The 15,314-nt window shown below is 53.8% G+C and overlaps 4 protein-coding genes across 5 annotated transcripts; 1 reads left to right on the forward strand and 3 right to left on the reverse strand.

Moving 5' to 3' along the window:
- Window positions 1-74: 74 nt before the first annotated feature.
- On the reverse strand, window positions 75-4,251 carry TrAtP1_012410 (uncharacterized protein). Of its 2 annotated transcripts, XM_066115516.1 has the most exons (5): window positions 3,505-4,251; window positions 3,339-3,448; window positions 2,929-3,269; window positions 2,547-2,859; window positions 75-2,482 (listed from the first exon to the last, which is right to left on the reverse strand). In XM_066115516.1, the coding sequence occupies exons 1-5, from the start codon at window positions 3,543-3,545 to the stop codon at window positions 432-434; spliced, it is 2,856 nt and encodes a 951-aa protein (XP_065971615.1). In that variant the 5' UTR covers window positions 3,546-4,251; the 3' UTR covers window positions 75-431. The 2 variants fall into 2 exon arrangements, with proteins under 2 accessions (XP_065971615.1, XP_065971616.1); XM_066115517.1 differs by having other exon boundaries at window positions 2,547-3,269.
- On the reverse strand, window positions 4,252-5,641 carry TrAtP1_012411 (uncharacterized protein). Its single transcript, XM_014090199.2, has 3 exons — window positions 5,253-5,641; window positions 5,118-5,181; window positions 4,252-5,018 (listed from the first exon to the last, which is right to left on the reverse strand). Exons 1-3 carry the CDS (start codon window positions 5,319-5,321, stop codon window positions 4,462-4,464), a joined length of 690 nt encoding a protein of 229 aa, XP_013945674.1. The 5' UTR covers window positions 5,322-5,641; the 3' UTR covers window positions 4,252-4,461.
- Window positions 5,642-5,865: 224 nt separating this feature from the next.
- TrAtP1_012412 (uncharacterized protein) lies at window positions 5,866-8,190 on the forward strand. The gene is made up of 2 exons (XM_014090198.2): window positions 5,866-6,174; window positions 6,240-8,190. The coding sequence occupies exons 1-2, from the start codon at window positions 5,982-5,984 to the stop codon at window positions 8,054-8,056; spliced, it is 2,010 nt and encodes a 669-aa protein (XP_013945673.2). The 5' UTR covers window positions 5,866-5,981; the 3' UTR covers window positions 8,057-8,190.
- Window positions 8,175-11,006, reverse strand: TrAtP1_012413 (uncharacterized protein; the record flags this gene model as incomplete). The annotated part of the gene is made up of 2 exons (XM_066115518.1): window positions 8,175-9,559; window positions 9,668-11,006. 2 exons carry the CDS (start codon window positions 11,004-11,006, stop codon window positions 9,321-9,323), a joined length of 1,578 nt encoding a protein of 525 aa, XP_065971617.1. The 3' UTR covers window positions 8,175-9,320.
- Window positions 11,007-15,314: the final 4,308 nt, after the last annotated feature.

Genomic DNA, 15,314 nt, shown 5'->3' on the forward strand with positions numbered 1-15,314 from the left:
TGTCACGCCCCCTCGCTACAATGTAGGTATCTACAGCCTGCTGCAAGCAAAGTTGAATGCAAAAAAAAGTTACTTGACTGATAATTGTATACACATAAATATATATATATATATGTACATACTACATGCTTGATCCATACAAATACAAGACCGCTCTTTAGCTCCTATTTTTATACGGAGTCATGATCCCTTTTTCCCCTTTTGTTTCTTGCTTTTCGGTTATATCAGTCATCATAATCAAGTCCAGTCAAGTGTGTCTTTCACAGTCATCTTTCTGATATCGGCTCTCCGTCGAGCGTCCTTTTATTTTGTTTATCCGGCTACTGTCGCAGAATGGCGAGGGTTATTGCGCCACAGTACCTAACCTGCCATCAACCTAGGTATGATGGAGTTTTTTAATCGGCATATGACTTGAGTTTTCGAGAGGGCGTCTAACCCCATCGTCCGCCCTCTCTCTCCGCCTCCAGCCTTCGCATGCGTTCTTCGCTGTCTCCATCAACAACGTCGTTCCGCCGGCTGCGTCGCCCCTTGCGGCCGCCATCATCGGCATCGTCCCGGCTGCGCTTTGAGCCCGCTATGCCTGCGAGGCCAGCCATGCGCTGGGCTTCTTTCAGCAGACGCTCACGGTTTCGTGCTTCCCGTTCTAGAGTGTGCGCATCTTTCTGCGGCGCTGAGGCGGCCCCTGTGCTGCGAGAGCCTCCTTTGATGTCGAATCCACGCGGACCCGTAGGCGGATCAAATCCCTTATCGCCGCCACTTGAAGCGGCAGCACCATCGAAGGAGTGCTTTCTACTGCTACTGCCGTGTCTGCTGCTGTACTCTCGATCCCGATCCCGGTCGCGGTCCCGATCACGGCCGCGGTCTCGTTCACGATCACGGTCTCGGTATCGATCCTTGCGGTCCTTTTCTTTCCGATTGCTGCTGCTATCCTTGTCACGCTCTCTCTCTTTATCGTACCGTCTGGAGGAGTGCTCATAATCTCCTCGGTCACGGTGGGAAGAGCGATGGCTCGATCTCTGGCGGTCGTCCTCTTCTTCCGCTCGGTATTTGTCTTTGCGCCGCTCATAGTCTCGATCCTTGTCCTTGTCTTTACGACTGCGATAGCTTGAGCGTTTACCATCATCCGGAGAGCCTGACCTTGACCTTTCAGCTGCTTTGTCATCCTTGGACCGCTGAGACGGCTGGTCACCGTCATCGTCGTAGTAATGTCTTCTACTGCTCCGGTGTTTCTTCCGGCGATAAGAGTCATCTTTATCATCTGCGTCTACAGACTCGGAGCGTTGCCGCCGTTGCCGCCTGTGGGAGCTCCGATGGCCACGACTGCGGCTCGGGCTGCGGCTGCTGCGATCTATACTTCGGCTTCTACTACTAGCTCTGGAGCCCAAACGCTCTGGCTCTTTGCCGCGATCGCGATCTACTCGGTCTCTGTTGTCTCGTTCGCTCTCTTGCGCGTTATGGGGCTCTTCAGACGCCACTCCTCTCTCACGCCTATCGTGATCCTTGGACCGCTCCTTGCTGCGGTCACGATGGGCATCACGATCTCGTACTTTGTCAAGATTAGGAGTACTACTTCTAGAGCCTGGCTGAGTAGCTGGATTCGATGGCGGCGGTGCCTGTGGCGGCTGTGATGCAATGGCAACAGGCTTTTGTACTGGCAAACCACTATCCTCAACCTGGAAACCCCTGGCTCGCAGATTCAGCAGACTAGTATTAGGAAGGCCTTGACGCATAGCTTTAGGGCCCTTAGGGGCGTTGATTGGTGCATCTGGGGCTGTCAGAATGGAGCGGATGGCAGCTACGCCATTCCGATTCTGCACGCTAGATCCATCTGCTTGAGCCATCATCGTTGGGCGCGGTGCACCTCCAGAAGAAGACGCTTCATTGCCTATGTTTTCATGAGATGTAGACTCGGAAAGATCTTGTTTGGAGTCATCAACGCTGCCACCCCCTTCGGCTTCCAACGTCTTGGCTTGGCTTGCACCTTCGTTGGCATTCTCGTCGGGGTGAGTACCTGCCGCCATGGGTGTTGCTTGCTGTCCAAGGTCACCCTGGCTCTGGAAAGCGGCTGCCCCTTGTCCTTGGTTGTACTGGGAATAGTGGCCTTGGTCATGATAATTTGTCATGGCACCGCCATATTGGTTGTATCCCCCTCGACCATAACCCCCATAGAATCCGCGACCGCGGCCACGGCCACGGCCGTAGTTGTTGCGACGATAGTCATTGAATTGGCCATAATTACCTTGATTGTAGCCTGTCTGGATTCCTGAGTTAAAATTGCCAAAGTCACCAGTGCCCATGCCTTGGCCATTTTGATTGTAATTATTTTGGTCGAAATTCCATGATTGTGCACCGTTCCAGTTATCATTGGAGCCTTGTCCAAATCCCCCTTCAAAGCCCCCCATGCCGTTCATGCCCATGCCTTGAAAGCCTCCGTTCATGTACATGTTTTGCATCATCGGGTCCATGCCCATCCCCGGCATGCCTATTGCATAGTTAGTTACTAGATCAAGATTGTAAAAGTTCACCAAGAGGGGAGGGAGCCTGACCCATCATAGGAAACCCGCCAAATGAGTTTTGTCCCATTCCATTTTGCATAGCCATCATCATTTGCATCTGGTTGAAGTCGCCGCCCCCAGGAAACATCATATTTTGCTGAAATCCACCATTTGCGGCATCGTTGAATTGCTCTTGGCCATCGCCAGCTTGTTCAACGTTCTCATCGCCTCCTTCAGCAGCATCTTGCTCTTGATTATTGGCTGTGTCGTCGCCTTCGACAATCCAATCTTTGGCTTCTTGAGCCTCAATAACGTCGGTTGGTTCTTTTGGCGGTTCTTCCATGCCGTTTAATGCCACCTCCTGCTATTGGTATCGCAGTGAATTAACATATTGTTCACAGAATCAATCGCTTATTGTAGGTCCAACTCATACCAGCTTGTCCTCTTCATGGCCAGAAGCCAGCTCATCAGCGCTCTGCGGCGCCGCATCTTCGACTGGCACATCTCCGCTAGCGTCTGCCGTTTTCTCTGCCGTTTTCTCTGCCGTTTCTGCTGCGGGAGCGCCCACGTCGGGCAGCGATGGCTTCGGCGCATCAACCGGTGTGATGGGCGTGGTATCGTTGGATTCTTTGGTTCGGGACGCCTCTCTCTTCTTCTCCGCCGTGCGTAAGAATACTCTAATGGTAGTTCGCAGAGACTTGTTCGGGCTACAATCCGCGGCAGATAACGGAGAGTGTTCACAAACGGGGCACGACTGAGGGAGATTTGAATGGCCTATGAAACAATTAGAGCTGGCTCGACAGGAGGCTTCCAGCGACGCCAAAGCCGAGAGTATGAACGCACATGTTTCGCAGATGGCTTGTTCGCAGCAGGGCAGCCTGAGGGCGTTGACTGCCAGTTTGCTGCAGTTGGCGCATCGCAGCTTGTGTGGGATATCGTCGGGAGCCAAGGAGCTGTCACCGGTCAGTATCTTCCATCACAGGGACGATGAGATGGAGAAAGAGCATACTTGATCAGCTCAGCCTGAGCCTCTGTAATGGACGTGGCCATGTTGCCGACGGCAGCAGGTCTATCTGCGTTGGATGCCCACCATGAGGCTTTGCGAAGTGGAAAAGTTCCGAGGACTTTGATTGCTCAATGCACGACGAAGGAACAAGCAGAGCGGGCCACGTCACCGGCGTGACCTCAATGAGCCGTGGCACCAGAAATCACAACGCTCCGAGTGGCGGGTACTGTCGCAAACCAGCAATCTCCCAACCCCTTATCATGAAAAGTCTGGTGAAGCCTGAGATTGTGAGGAGTTTGACGCGCTTCGAAAAAAAGAAGTGGATCTGACAGCGGACGGTGGCCACGACGAGCCAGCCGCTAGCGGCGATCAGAACGTCACGTGCCCAGCTGCTGCACTTGGAAGCGCAGAGATGCTGGCTGCAAAATAAAGTAGATGCATGGATGTGTCGAGTTAAAAGCGGTGGTCCATGCTTTATCGTGCTTCTCGGGCGAAGATGCCGCCAGAAAAGAAAGTGCTCGGCCCGGAAGAGGGCGTTGGCTGGCCGATTGCAGCCTAAAAGCGTAGCCTCGGCGGGATGAGCTGATCTTGGGATCCAAGAGCGTAGCCTTGCATGGGCTCTACTGATGACGAATCACCTCGACGAGATTGGTATGCGGTAGGTCCAGGTGTATCGATTACGGCCTCATATAAACGATGCTATATGTATATGTAGATCTCATCATAAACGGCAATCACAACAACATCCAGGCAAGCGTTAGCGAGGTACTATTGTAGCAAAAACTAGACGTCTAAAATAATAAACGATATGGCGCACTGAGCTAAAACACATGAATGACTCCCGAAACGCAAGACTCTTACTCCCGAATGGCATGCCACAACAAATCCGACCTCGTCTTATGGTAGCGCAGCAGCGTTAGCACTGGCAAAGCGACAACAACAGCAGCACACAGCCCTCATCTAACAGGCACACCCGTCCTTTGCACCCGCATCCCTTGGTCCTGATAAATTCACTCTCTGCTCCTCTCCGGCCCTGTTGGCCGTGCCTGCTGCGCCGGAACCTCTGGTGCTCTTCAAGGATGTCTCCGGGATCGCATTTGCAATGGCTGTGAAAACTTCGGTGACGTTGTGGCCGGTCTTGGCACTCGTTTCGAAAAATAGCAGGCCTTCTTCTTCAGCATATGACTGAGCTTCTTCTGTCGGCACCTTGCGGGCATCACCGCCGTCTTCGCCGTCGCCTTCTTCGCTTGTGCTCTGCGATTCGCCAGCCAAATCTAGCTTGTTTCCCACCAGCGCGATGACGATTCCGGGCGAGGCTTGTCGCTGGAGCTCAGCGACCCAGTGTCTGGCCTTTACGAGCGATGTAGGCTTGGTGATGTCGTAGACGACAAGGGCAGCTTGGGCATTTCGATAGTACATGGGGGCCAGAGACGCAAACCGCTCTTGGCCGGCCGTATCCCAGATCTCAAACTTGATAGTCCGGGTGGGGAGGTTGCATTTCTGCGTCAAAAACGCCGCTGTCATTCATTTCATCCAAAACTTAGCTCTACTGTCGGCCGCAATGGACGGGATGGGGTGGGAAGCGCTGGCGGGAGCGCCGGGGAGAGATGGCTTACCACCAATAGTCGGCTCTTTATTTTCCTGAAAGTCGTTGTTGACGAATCGCAAGACCAGAGATGACTGCGGGCACAAGTCAATAACGCTGTCTACCATGAAGCAGCCAAAACACAGCGCAGAGGAGGATTGGCGACCTTTCCGACCGCGGCCTCGCCGAGGAGCACCAGCTTGACGCTGCTGCTAGGCTTGGGAGCTTCCGCCATCTTTTCCGGTTCGTTTCGTGGTCGTACCGCCCGAACGTTCGGCGCTGTGAAGGGAGGAGATGGATGTGAAGCCAAAGCGGCCGGCTTGGAGAGAGGAGAAGAGGACAAATTGCTCAAGCACAGGCGCCGGCGTGGGTGAATGCTGCTGCCTCTGAGAGCACTTGTGTGTACAGGCTGCTATGCGCGAGGATGGTTCCAGCAGGCGAGTTCGTGGTGGGTACCGGTTGCATTGGAGCAGCGAAAGAGAGGCGCAATGATGACGAGGTCTGCGAACGAACCAGCTCACCAGCCACACTGAGGCCGGGGGCTAGAGTGGGAGCTGCCTGCAAGGTTCAGGGTACTCTAGCCGGCATATCGATCTAGCGATAAGATAAAGTACTGAGTACTTCAGACGATGCGACTTTCAGAAGCGTTGTCGGCGGGACTTTGCCAGTTCGTAGTTCGGCCAAAAGTAACGCCTATTCCCGACAGCTCCCCGCCAAACTTTTTGGGTTTGATCTGCCGGCAGAAAAAAAAGTTCGGCGTCGTATTAGTTTCTGCTGCAGGTGCGGATCCTAGTCTGAAGATTCAAGCATTTTTTTTTTCCACATACCTGTTTCACCAGCGTCCCTTTTCAGCTTCTCAATTCTACGAGTTCTGAAAGCCGATTCAGTCTTCAATATGGCTAGATCGATAACCGCATCGGCGGCTTCAAAAAGCAAGCCATCCAATCCCAATAAGCGAAAACTACTCGACGATAGCGACTCAGATTCAGACGATACGGGAGCAGCAATTGGAGGCTCTGGCTTCAAGGTGAATGAGGAGTATGCGCGCCGTTTTGAACATAACAAGAAACGAGAGGAACAACACAGATGTACGTTCGAATTAGGCCCTTGATACCCTTGAAGATGAAAGCGTCATCTCTCTAACATGTATCAGTGGAGGAAAAGCTCAAGAGAGAAGGAGAGGATGAGGATTCTTCCTCTTCCGACGAGGACGAGGATGAAGATGGTTTCCTTGCCACAGAAGACCTCGACGCGCAAATCTCTGCTACACTACAGGCGATTCGAAACAAGGATCCCCGCGTCTACGACAAGGACATCACTTTCTATGCCCCAGACGACGAAAACGCCGATGCCGCAGACAAGGAGAAGAAAGAGAAACCAGTCTTCCTCCGCGATTATCAACGAGAAAAAATTTTAAGGGGAGACGTCGGCGCTTCAGACGACGAAGAGGACGCTCCGAAAACATACCAGCAAGAGCAAGACGCAATCAAAAAGTCATTGCTCTCCGAAATCGACGCTGCCAAGGGTGAAGTAGACTCGGACTCAGATGAGGACGAGGATGGATTCATTAAGCGAAAAGCACCAGCACAAACGGATAAAACCGGCTTACACCCATCAAGAGCAAAGGCCGTAAAGCTCTCAGAGGTGGATGTGGACAATGCAGACAGAGATCCAGAAACATTCTTGTCAAACTTTATGGCGGCGAGAGCGTGGGTGACTGACGAAGGTTCCAGATGGGAGGCCTTTGAGTCAGATGATGGAGAAGAGGACAACCGAGCAGATGAGTTTGAAGAGGCCTACAATCTCCGCTTCGAAAATCCCGAAAAGAGCAACGAAGTCTTGAAGTCATATGCCAGAGACTTTGCGGCTGCCAGATCAGTCCGACGAGAGGAGAAGACGGGAAGAAAACGCCAGAGAGAGCTCGAGCGCGAGAAGAAGGAGGTGGAGAAGGCGCAGCGCCGCGAAGACAAAGCCCGGTTACGGAACCTGAAGCTGGAGGAGACGGAACGCAAGCTTCGCAAGATTAAGCAAGCAGCTGGAGCCTTTGGCAAGGAGCTGACAGACGAAGAATGGATCAAGTTCCTCGATGACGCGTGGGAGAATGACAAGTGGGAGGACGAGATGAAGAAGTGGTTCGACGAGAGCTACTACGCCATCAAAGAAGCAAACGTCGTCTCAGACGACGACGACGATGAGATGGATGTCGATGAAGAGGACGGCAAGAAGAGCAAAAGAAAGAAGCCCAAGAAGCCCACGTGGGACGATGATATCGACATCAAGGACCTCGTTCCCGATTTCGAGGACGACGACGCAAAGCCAACCATTGCATTAACAGATGATGAGGGTCAGGACGCTGAGGAGGATGAAGAACCCTCCGCCAAGAAAGTGAAATCATCAGACCACAAGAAAGCCCGCCAAGAGACCCAAAAGAAGGCTCGCCAAGAGCGCTCCAAGCTCGAGGCCCTCGTCGACGCCAAAATGAACCTCACAGACCACGACATCCTCAAGGGCAACGACAACGACAACGACAACAGCGTAGTAGGCGGCTTCCGCTACCGCGAGACCTCACCGCAGTCCTTTGGCATGACGGCGCGCGACATCCTGCTCGCCCCCTCAGACAAGGTGCTCAACGAGTACGCCGGCCTCAAGAAGCTCGCCACGTTCCGCGACGCCGAGAAGAAGCGCAAGGACAAGAAGCACCTGGGCAAAAAGGCCCGTCTGCGCCAGTGGCGGCGCGACGTGTTTGGCGGGGAGTTTGAGCAGACGGGCCCGACGTATGGCTTTGAGCGGGTGGTTGCCGCTACCGAGGAGGGAGATGGCGTGGACGCAAGGGATAAGAAGAGGTCCTTGAAGAAGAAGGATAAGGCGGCAAAGAACAAGGACGGCGAAGAGGCGAGTAATATCATTGGCGACGTGGACGGGACGAGGAAGAAGCGGAAGAGGTCAAAGGGAAAGAAGGCGGCTGAGTAGAGAGCGTGCAAGTGTATAAAAAAGGGGGGGGGGGCTTTTATTCCTTCCGAGTTGTTCTTGTTATCATAATATCATATCTAGACGGGTTTAGATTTTTCATTGGGTTTTCATGATAATACCACATATCGAACCTGAATTGTCTCCTAGTCCATCTCGCACTCCTTACGTCGATATTGTCAAGGTATCATATAATCTGGTATACAACCACATCTGTACTAATATGCCGGCACTTTCTCAGTCTGAAAGCTGTGATTTCTTTTTTTTTAATAAGCTCTCAAAAAGATTGACACGCCAAACATCATAAATTCAAACTCTACAACCATCATACATACACATACACACCACGTCATAAAAATTAACTTGTAAGAATAAATAATCATACCCTGTGAGAATAAACGTTAAGCATTTACATGAATACACTCTCTCAAAAAAGTATCATCCAACTCCTCTTTCCCGGTCTGTCTCTCTGTGTATGTCTTTGTACTCCTGATTCCCCAAACCAAGAAAGAGAAGAAAAAAAAAAACTCCACCCCTGATCAGTCGAGTATTAGAGCGAGCATTAATTCTCAGGAGATATTAAACAGTCGTCGCTCTTGCATCTATCCTTTCGCTCTCTCCCTCTCCCTCTCTCTCCCGTCCCTCCCTTCTGGAAATCAGAACATAAAAGAAATCAACTCAAACAAAACAAATACACTCTCCTCCGATCATTCCGGATGAAGAAAAAAAAAGCAAATACGCGATGAAGAAAAAAAACCTTTCTTGTGAAAAAAAAAGGGGGGGTTGAAGCAAGGAAAAAAATGCAAAATGCAAAAAACCAGCGCAGCATATCATAAAAGGTGTATCAACTTGTAGGTTCCAGGGTGTTTTTGCTCTAAGGTGCTGATGCTTGTCTCGTTGGGAACGAAAAAAATGTCCCGTCTTGCGCAAATGTATACCGAGGGGTAGCAAGAAAAAAAAAAACGGGCATGGCCAATAATTCAGATATGATGTGTTTTCTCCCGAGCAATTATGCCTTATTAACGCAAATAAAAAAAGAGTAGAGGATGAAACAAAGCACGAAGCAATGGCCCTCGCTGGTTTAAATGCAAGCTTTGCGTATCTTCTCCAGAAAGGGCTTCATAATCGTGGCAGGGCCATCTGAGTCTTATGTAACAAATCATTTCAAAAATGAATATCCAACGCTAGAAGGAGTTTGTTTTTAGGTATCGAGATAAAAAAAAATTAGGGGAAAAGTAGGTCTGAGCTATAGCGCCAGTTCGGATTCCTAAATCCGACTGTGGCTGGCACTCGTTCGGCTCCTCTCATCATCTTCCTCAATAACGTCGCTCAGCCGAGTCGGGTGATGGTGGCGTGGCACCGTCTCCCATCCAGCATTCCCATAGCCCTGGCCGGAATAGTCCTGGGGGTTTGAATAGGCGCCGGTCCACTGGCCTTGAGGGGCAGAGGTTGATGATGGCATGTTCTGGCCGCTGGGGTTGGTGGTGGCCGGGGTGTCGTAGTCTTCTGGATCCAAATCAGAACCTGTGTACGTGGAGGGCGGCACAGCGAAGGGGATCTTGTGGCCGTCCCCGTCGAGGATGAAGTTCCCCTGCGCATCGATAAGGTACTCACCTTCGCTGTAACCGCCCTCGGAGCCAGCGCCTGTGCGACGGCTCGGATCTTCCTGGTGGCCAGATGGGTATTGTCCTTGTCCGGAACCGCTGCTTCCTGGTGCGGATTGGCCTCGGCCCGGAGTGCCCTGCTCGATGGAGTATGTCGGTCGTTGGTAGTCGGATTGATAGCTTGGCTGCTCCCTGGTGCTGCTGTGCCTGCTTGGGCCGCCGCCCTGAGTCATTGGTACTACCTGAACTCCTCCAACAACCGTGGGATGTCCTGACTGAAGAGATAGAGTCCTATCGCGCTCTTCCTGCTCACGACGCCCAAGTTCTTCCCATGCGCGGCGGGCTTCTTCTTTCGAGATGGAGAGCTCCTTTCTCATCTCCACGAGTTGCTTCTGAGTCTTGGATACTCCACGTTCATGATCGACGGCTTCACGGATCGCCTGTTCGCGGTCCCTCCTCTCTTTTTCGAGAGCCGCCTCCAACATGGCATTCACCTCGTGGGCACGCTCCAATTCTGATCTGGTTTCAAAGAACCACCTCTGAAACTTTCGTTCGGAGCTGGCCCGCAGACGCTGAAGTTCAACTACCGCATGAAACAAATTGGCGCCGGCCGCCGACAAATCGGTGACCTGTCGCGCCAGCTGCTGGCTCATTGGGTCGCGATTGATGTCATCCTTGTTTTGCTCCAGCTTGCGAATCCAGTAGCTCGTCAATCCCTCCCAGTGAGCAGACAGTGTTTCCCACCGCTCAAAGGCATGGGGAAAAGAATTGCGCGGCTTGGTCGGGTCGTTTGTGTCACCGGGAAGTGCTCCAGAAGGAGGGTGCTGCGGTGGTAAGTTTCCAGCGGGGAAAGCCTGGGGAGGAGTATGCTGTTGTTGGGTGTTGGACATGTGAACGGGGCGTTGCTGCTGCTGCTGCTGCTGCTGCTGCTGCTGCTGCTGTTGCTGCTGTTGCTGCTGCGGAGGTGGCTGTTGAGTTGGTAAAGCGTGGGCAGATGTGGTTGTGCCGCGCGGTTGCTGTGACGGGTCCATGGCAGCTCGGCCCATGTGTGAATGGTTAGTAGATTGCTGAGCCTCGGCAGTGATGCCTTGGCCAGCGGCAACGCCAGCAGCGCGCCGTTCTTCAGAGCGGCGCTCAGTCTCCAGCTGCACTCGCGCCTCCTGTTCGGCGCGGCTCTTCTTCAATGCCTGCTGCTCAATCTCGGCTCTCTGCTGAGCTTCAGCCCTCTGGCGCGCTTCTCTCGCTGCACGCTCCTGCATGATCATCCTAGGACCCCCTAATCCCTGAGGGAGAGCTTGTAGGCGCGGGAGCAGCAGCCGGCATGCGGCCAGGACCAAGGGCAGCGCCATTGGACGTGGCAGGAAGGCTGCCAGTCATTAGATCAGACATGCTTGCGGACTCTTCGATCTCGTCAGGGGTGAAGGAGTGAGGTTGGCGGAGAGCTTCTTCAAGGGTAAAGAGGATTGCGCTGTGAGTATGCTTGGAAATGCGAAGAGCCTTGTGCAGGTCTCTTGGGTGCGCAGCGACCTTGCTGGGAGCAGGAGGATTCTGTGCTTCAGCTGGACCAGAGGGTGCGCGATGCGGTCCCAAAGTCTGGCGTCGCTGGTGGCTATCCCCGTGTTCTTCGTCAAACAGAGACAATCCAAGCCCAGTAATGGACGACTCGGAGTCCTGCGAGATGGATACGATGCTCGGGTAGAAGCCCGCCGAAGCAGCGGCGATGTGGACTCGGCGCTCCGGCTGAGGTTTCGGCGCAGAATCAAATTTCGGGGTGCGGCGAAGAGACTTGTGCTGCGAAGACGGGGTGGAGAGCCTGCTGGGAGGCTCCTGGGCTGTGTGCGGCAGCGGGTGCTGCTGGCGTTGCGGTGGTGAATGCGTGTTCTCGTGGGTCGCGTAACGGTCGTTAGGGACGGAGGCCAGTCGTTGAGACAAGTCTGCGGCGCCACCAGAGGAGGGGAGGAAAGACAAGTTGGCCGAGGCTGATCACCGCCAGCGAATTGGCGGCGATGGCAGGGAGCGCGGCGAAGCAGAGGAGCTCGCGGTCGTCGGCAGATGCCACTCTAGGGCAAGTTTCGTTGTTAGGTGGGCGAATTAATTACGATTAGGTGCTGCTAGATGGTATCTGGTATAGGCAGCGAACGGGCTGGCCCTAGACGCGAGGGAATCCGGCAAAGGCAGGAATTCAGGAATTGCAGAGTCGCGGTGATCCAGGCTCGGGTTGGGTGATGCGGTGATTTGCGCCAGAAGAAAAAGGACGCTGGATTGCAGAGCACGGACGCCAGGATGTCGAGGCAGAGCTGATCGCCTCCAGGGTGCGAGCTGGCGGTAAGGAGGAGCCGGACAGGAATATGCACGCAGGTGAGTCGTGCAGTAAGAGGCGGCAGAAGACCCAATTGCCCGCAGAACGCTGGGAGAAGCTTGGCTCAGCTCGACGGCGCAGAGACAAAGGCGCAAAAGGGCCAGGGCGGTGATGTCAAAAAAAAGTGGTGGCAGGGGGAAAAGGCTGGAAAATGGGGGGCTGGAGTGCGCAAGCGCGGCGCCGCAGGTGGTATCCGCGCAATGGAAGGCCTGGGATCAGTAGCAGTTATAGTGGTTGGCCAAAGGACAGGGGGGGATGGCGGCTGATGGCCGATAAGATGATATGTATGTGTAGTAGCTGATGGATGGACGGCTGAACGAATGGCTCGTGTGTAGATATATAGGCAGGCAGTGTTGAACGTATAGAGCACAAGACGGACTCTTTCTGTTCAGGCCTGTTCAGGCTCTTTGCGTGTCTCGTTTTCAGGGAGTCGCAGACGCTGGATGCCTCCCGCTGCGCTGGCGTCGTCGATGCAGGCCCAGGACTGCTCTGCTGGCCCAAGCCGTGGCAGACGGCCTCGCCTTGCCCTGCCCTGGCGTGCCAGACGAGCACAGAATGGATGGGAAAAGGGACAGAAGGGCACAGAAAGGGGTGGTGGAATTGGGTCGTGTCGTGTCGTGTCGAGCGAGGCTCTTCTTGTCTTTTCTCGTGCGCTCTCCCAACTTCTCCACGAGGTCACAGAAGCGGCCAGCAAAGCTCAGGCGGTGGAGCTTCGGGCTGCATATTCGAGGCCCAATGCTGACCTCTAAAGCGCCCGGCACGGAGCCGTCTCAGGGGAACGGTCGACAAGCAGCAGCAGAGACTCCCGGTAAGGAGGTGGCAGCGGTTCTGGAGGTAAGATGCGAGATGCAAGATGCGAACCAGAGCAGCGTCCCCAAGCAAGCACTTTGGCCTCGCACTTGTAGTCGCGGCCCCCAGCTGACGGCGTACCCAGCAGGTCTCGTGGCCCGCCCAGGTACCTGCATCGCGCGCGCCGGGGCTATAGCGGCTGCAGGTATCCTTTCAGCCACGAGGACCTGTCTGCAACTCCAGCTGAGACGGAGAGGCTAGGGCGCAGCTGGTGGGAAAAGCGTCCGGTCTGGTTCCAGCAGAGGAACGGACCTTGCTCCACCGGCCAACGGACCTGCTAGGCTCATAGCGCTGCTAGCACCCGGTGGCAGAAGCTGAACTGGGCCGGGGAGAGCGATGCGAATCGCTAAGATGGGATCTGGGAGGGGGAGAGCCGGGGCCATCCCTGGCGGACGCTGTTACTACAGGACTAGTCGAAGGGGGCTTGACTCGGTAATACATACGACAGTTGCTTGGGCTGGAAGCACGATGGAAGGATGGCTACAGGTGGTGATGGATGCCAGACGGACAGAAAAGGGAAAATGGGTGACTGCAGCAGATGATCGATCGCCCAAGGCAGACTGGCTCTGCAAACGTTGAGATTTTGACACGGACAGGCTGTCCTGCCAGCGAATCCCGACATGCCGTCTCAGCGAGGCTGATCAACCTTGCTGGTACCTTACGCCACGTCGCAAGTGCGCCACGTTTCTGGCTGTACGGCAGATGTACCTGTGCAGCCATTTTGCGATGCTGTGAGCGACAAGTACCGGCGAGGTTTCCTCCAAACGTTGGCGATGCGTGTTAGTCGAGTCGGGCCACGGCCATGGCCACAACCAGGCCACGCCGTGGCAATCTCGTCGTCACGGCCTCGTTTCTACACCTCATTACACCTCATTACACCTCACTACACCTCATCCTTATGCACCGCCAAAGATGTGCGCCTCCCGTATCTGCATGCCGTGGCACATCCCCACCAAGCGCTCAACACCTCAATCAACGCGCCCAGCACCGACCGCTCCGGGGCTGTCCTTCCGGCTGCCGGTGATGCTGTTGGGTCGTCCTCCGTCTCCCGTCTCCCGTCTGATATGCTCATCTGGCAGCATCAACATGTTTCACAGCAATTAGGTCGATTGGGTCGAGTCCAACTCGCTGTCGCAAATTGCAATCTGTACCACCACAGACAGCACAGCACAGCACACAAGCCACCTGATCCTGTCCCAGTGCGGCGCGGCTCGGGCCTGCCCCATACCTGTTTGTGATCAAATGGCTTGATTTCGCCCCGGCGACCCAATCGCTGTTCGAGCCGCCAACAAACTTTGTGCCAATGGCGGAATACTTTGAGGGGCAGCACGACGTCACGTTTGCCCGAATTAGATGCTCTCTCCAATTGCTTGGTTATGCACCATTACAACTTATTTTCCTGCTGGGTGCAAGTGTGAGTGGACTTGTACCGGCGGTGTGGCAATCCATGCTGTCATGGTACATGAGTTGGACCCGATTGCCTTGTAGGGCCCCTTTGCCGATCTCATAATTGACATGGCATACACCGATCTATGGATGGCCGATGGTTGGAATAAGCCCTCGATGGCAAGATGGAAGGGGAGGCCTCTTGGGATTGTCATCAGCTTCTTAAAAATAGATGTCGATGGTTGTCAGTCATGATGTAGATGCCAGATTCATTTCTACGGGATGCAGGGTAAGCGCCCTGGAAACTGGCTGCGAACATGTCGACACCTGCTTCAACCTACGTAGCGGAACCTTTGCGAGTAAAATGCATTTGAACAATATTTTCAAGGGCTTCTGGCCTCGTACACATCCGTAATTTCTACTTGATTGCCCAAATGAAGTTGTCGTAGACGCCTGTGCACTACAGCGGCATTTGCTCTTATTGAGTCTAACACGAGACATGCTAAGAAGATGCCCACCAAATGTGATGATTTTACTTTGAAATTATATCATAATCTTCCTCGTCTTGACAAATATCCAACACTGGCAGTGACAGAATTGCCACTGGCCTGGATCATTATGCACAAGTCAGACAGACGTCGTACACATCTTCTCCACCACCACTATTACTATACGAGCTCCATCTCCCTCCCTGCGTCTCCCGCCTCGGACTAAAAGAGTCCGCATAAATGCTGTGAAGGCATGGTAGCTTTTTTTTCCCCAAGCATGGAACCTATGCCTTGAGCAGTCCATGGAGAAAGAAAGACGCGTCTGAACTGGACGCGATGCGCGTACAAGACTTCTTATACATGCATGCGCCTCCCCTTGCCAGGAATTGCGAATCTCAGCCAGCCCACGTTCGTAGCCATGGAGATTAGCATCTTGCATTCTTCAGATCTGGGCACTTTTTTCACACGGTATGCCACCAAGAGCCGCTCTTTGTCCCACGTGTAGATGGCCCGATTGCCCACGCCGTGTCGCTGGTACAACCGGCCTAAACGACGGGCTGGTAGAACGGGAGAAG

Source organism: Trichoderma atroviride, chromosome 7, assembly GCF_020647795.1.
Source record: "Trichoderma atroviride chromosome 7, complete sequence".
Classification (NCBI taxonomy): Eukaryota; Fungi; Ascomycota; class Sordariomycetes; order Hypocreales; family Hypocreaceae; genus Trichoderma; species Trichoderma atroviride.

Bases quoted from the DNA above. Each gene is read 5' to 3' on its own strand.
- TrAtP1_012410 (XM_066115516.1), bottom strand. From the start codon at position 3,545: ATGGCCACGTCCATTACAGAGGCTCAGGCTGAGCTGATCAA. The intron at 3,449-3,504 runs GTATGCTCTTTC...GACCGGTGACAG, and splicing joins GCTCAGGCTGAGCTGATCAA to CTCCTTGGCTCCCGACGATA. The intron at 2,860-2,928 runs GTATGAGTTGGA...CGATACCAATAG, and splicing joins GCCATGAAGAGGACAAGCTG to CAGGAGGTGGCATTAAACGG.
- TrAtP1_012412 (XM_014090198.2), top strand. From the start codon at position 5,982: ATGGCTAGATCGATAACCGCATCGGCGGCTTCAAAAAGCAAGCCATCC. The intron at 6,175-6,239 runs GTACGTTCGAAT...AACATGTATCAG, and splicing joins ACGAGAGGAACAACACAGAT to TGGAGGAAAAGCTCAAGAGA.
- TrAtP1_012411 (XM_014090199.2), bottom strand. From the start codon at position 5,321: ATGGCGGAAGCTCCCAAGCCTAGCAGCAGCGTCAAGCTGGTGCTCCTC. The intron at 5,182-5,252 runs GTCGCCAATCCT...TTGTGCCCGCAG, and splicing joins GCGAGGCCGCGGTCGGAAAG to TCATCTCTGGTCTTGCGATT. The intron at 5,019-5,117 runs GTAAGCCATCTC...AATGAATGACAG, and splicing joins TAAAGAGCCGACTATTGGTG to CGGCGTTTTTGACGCAGAAA.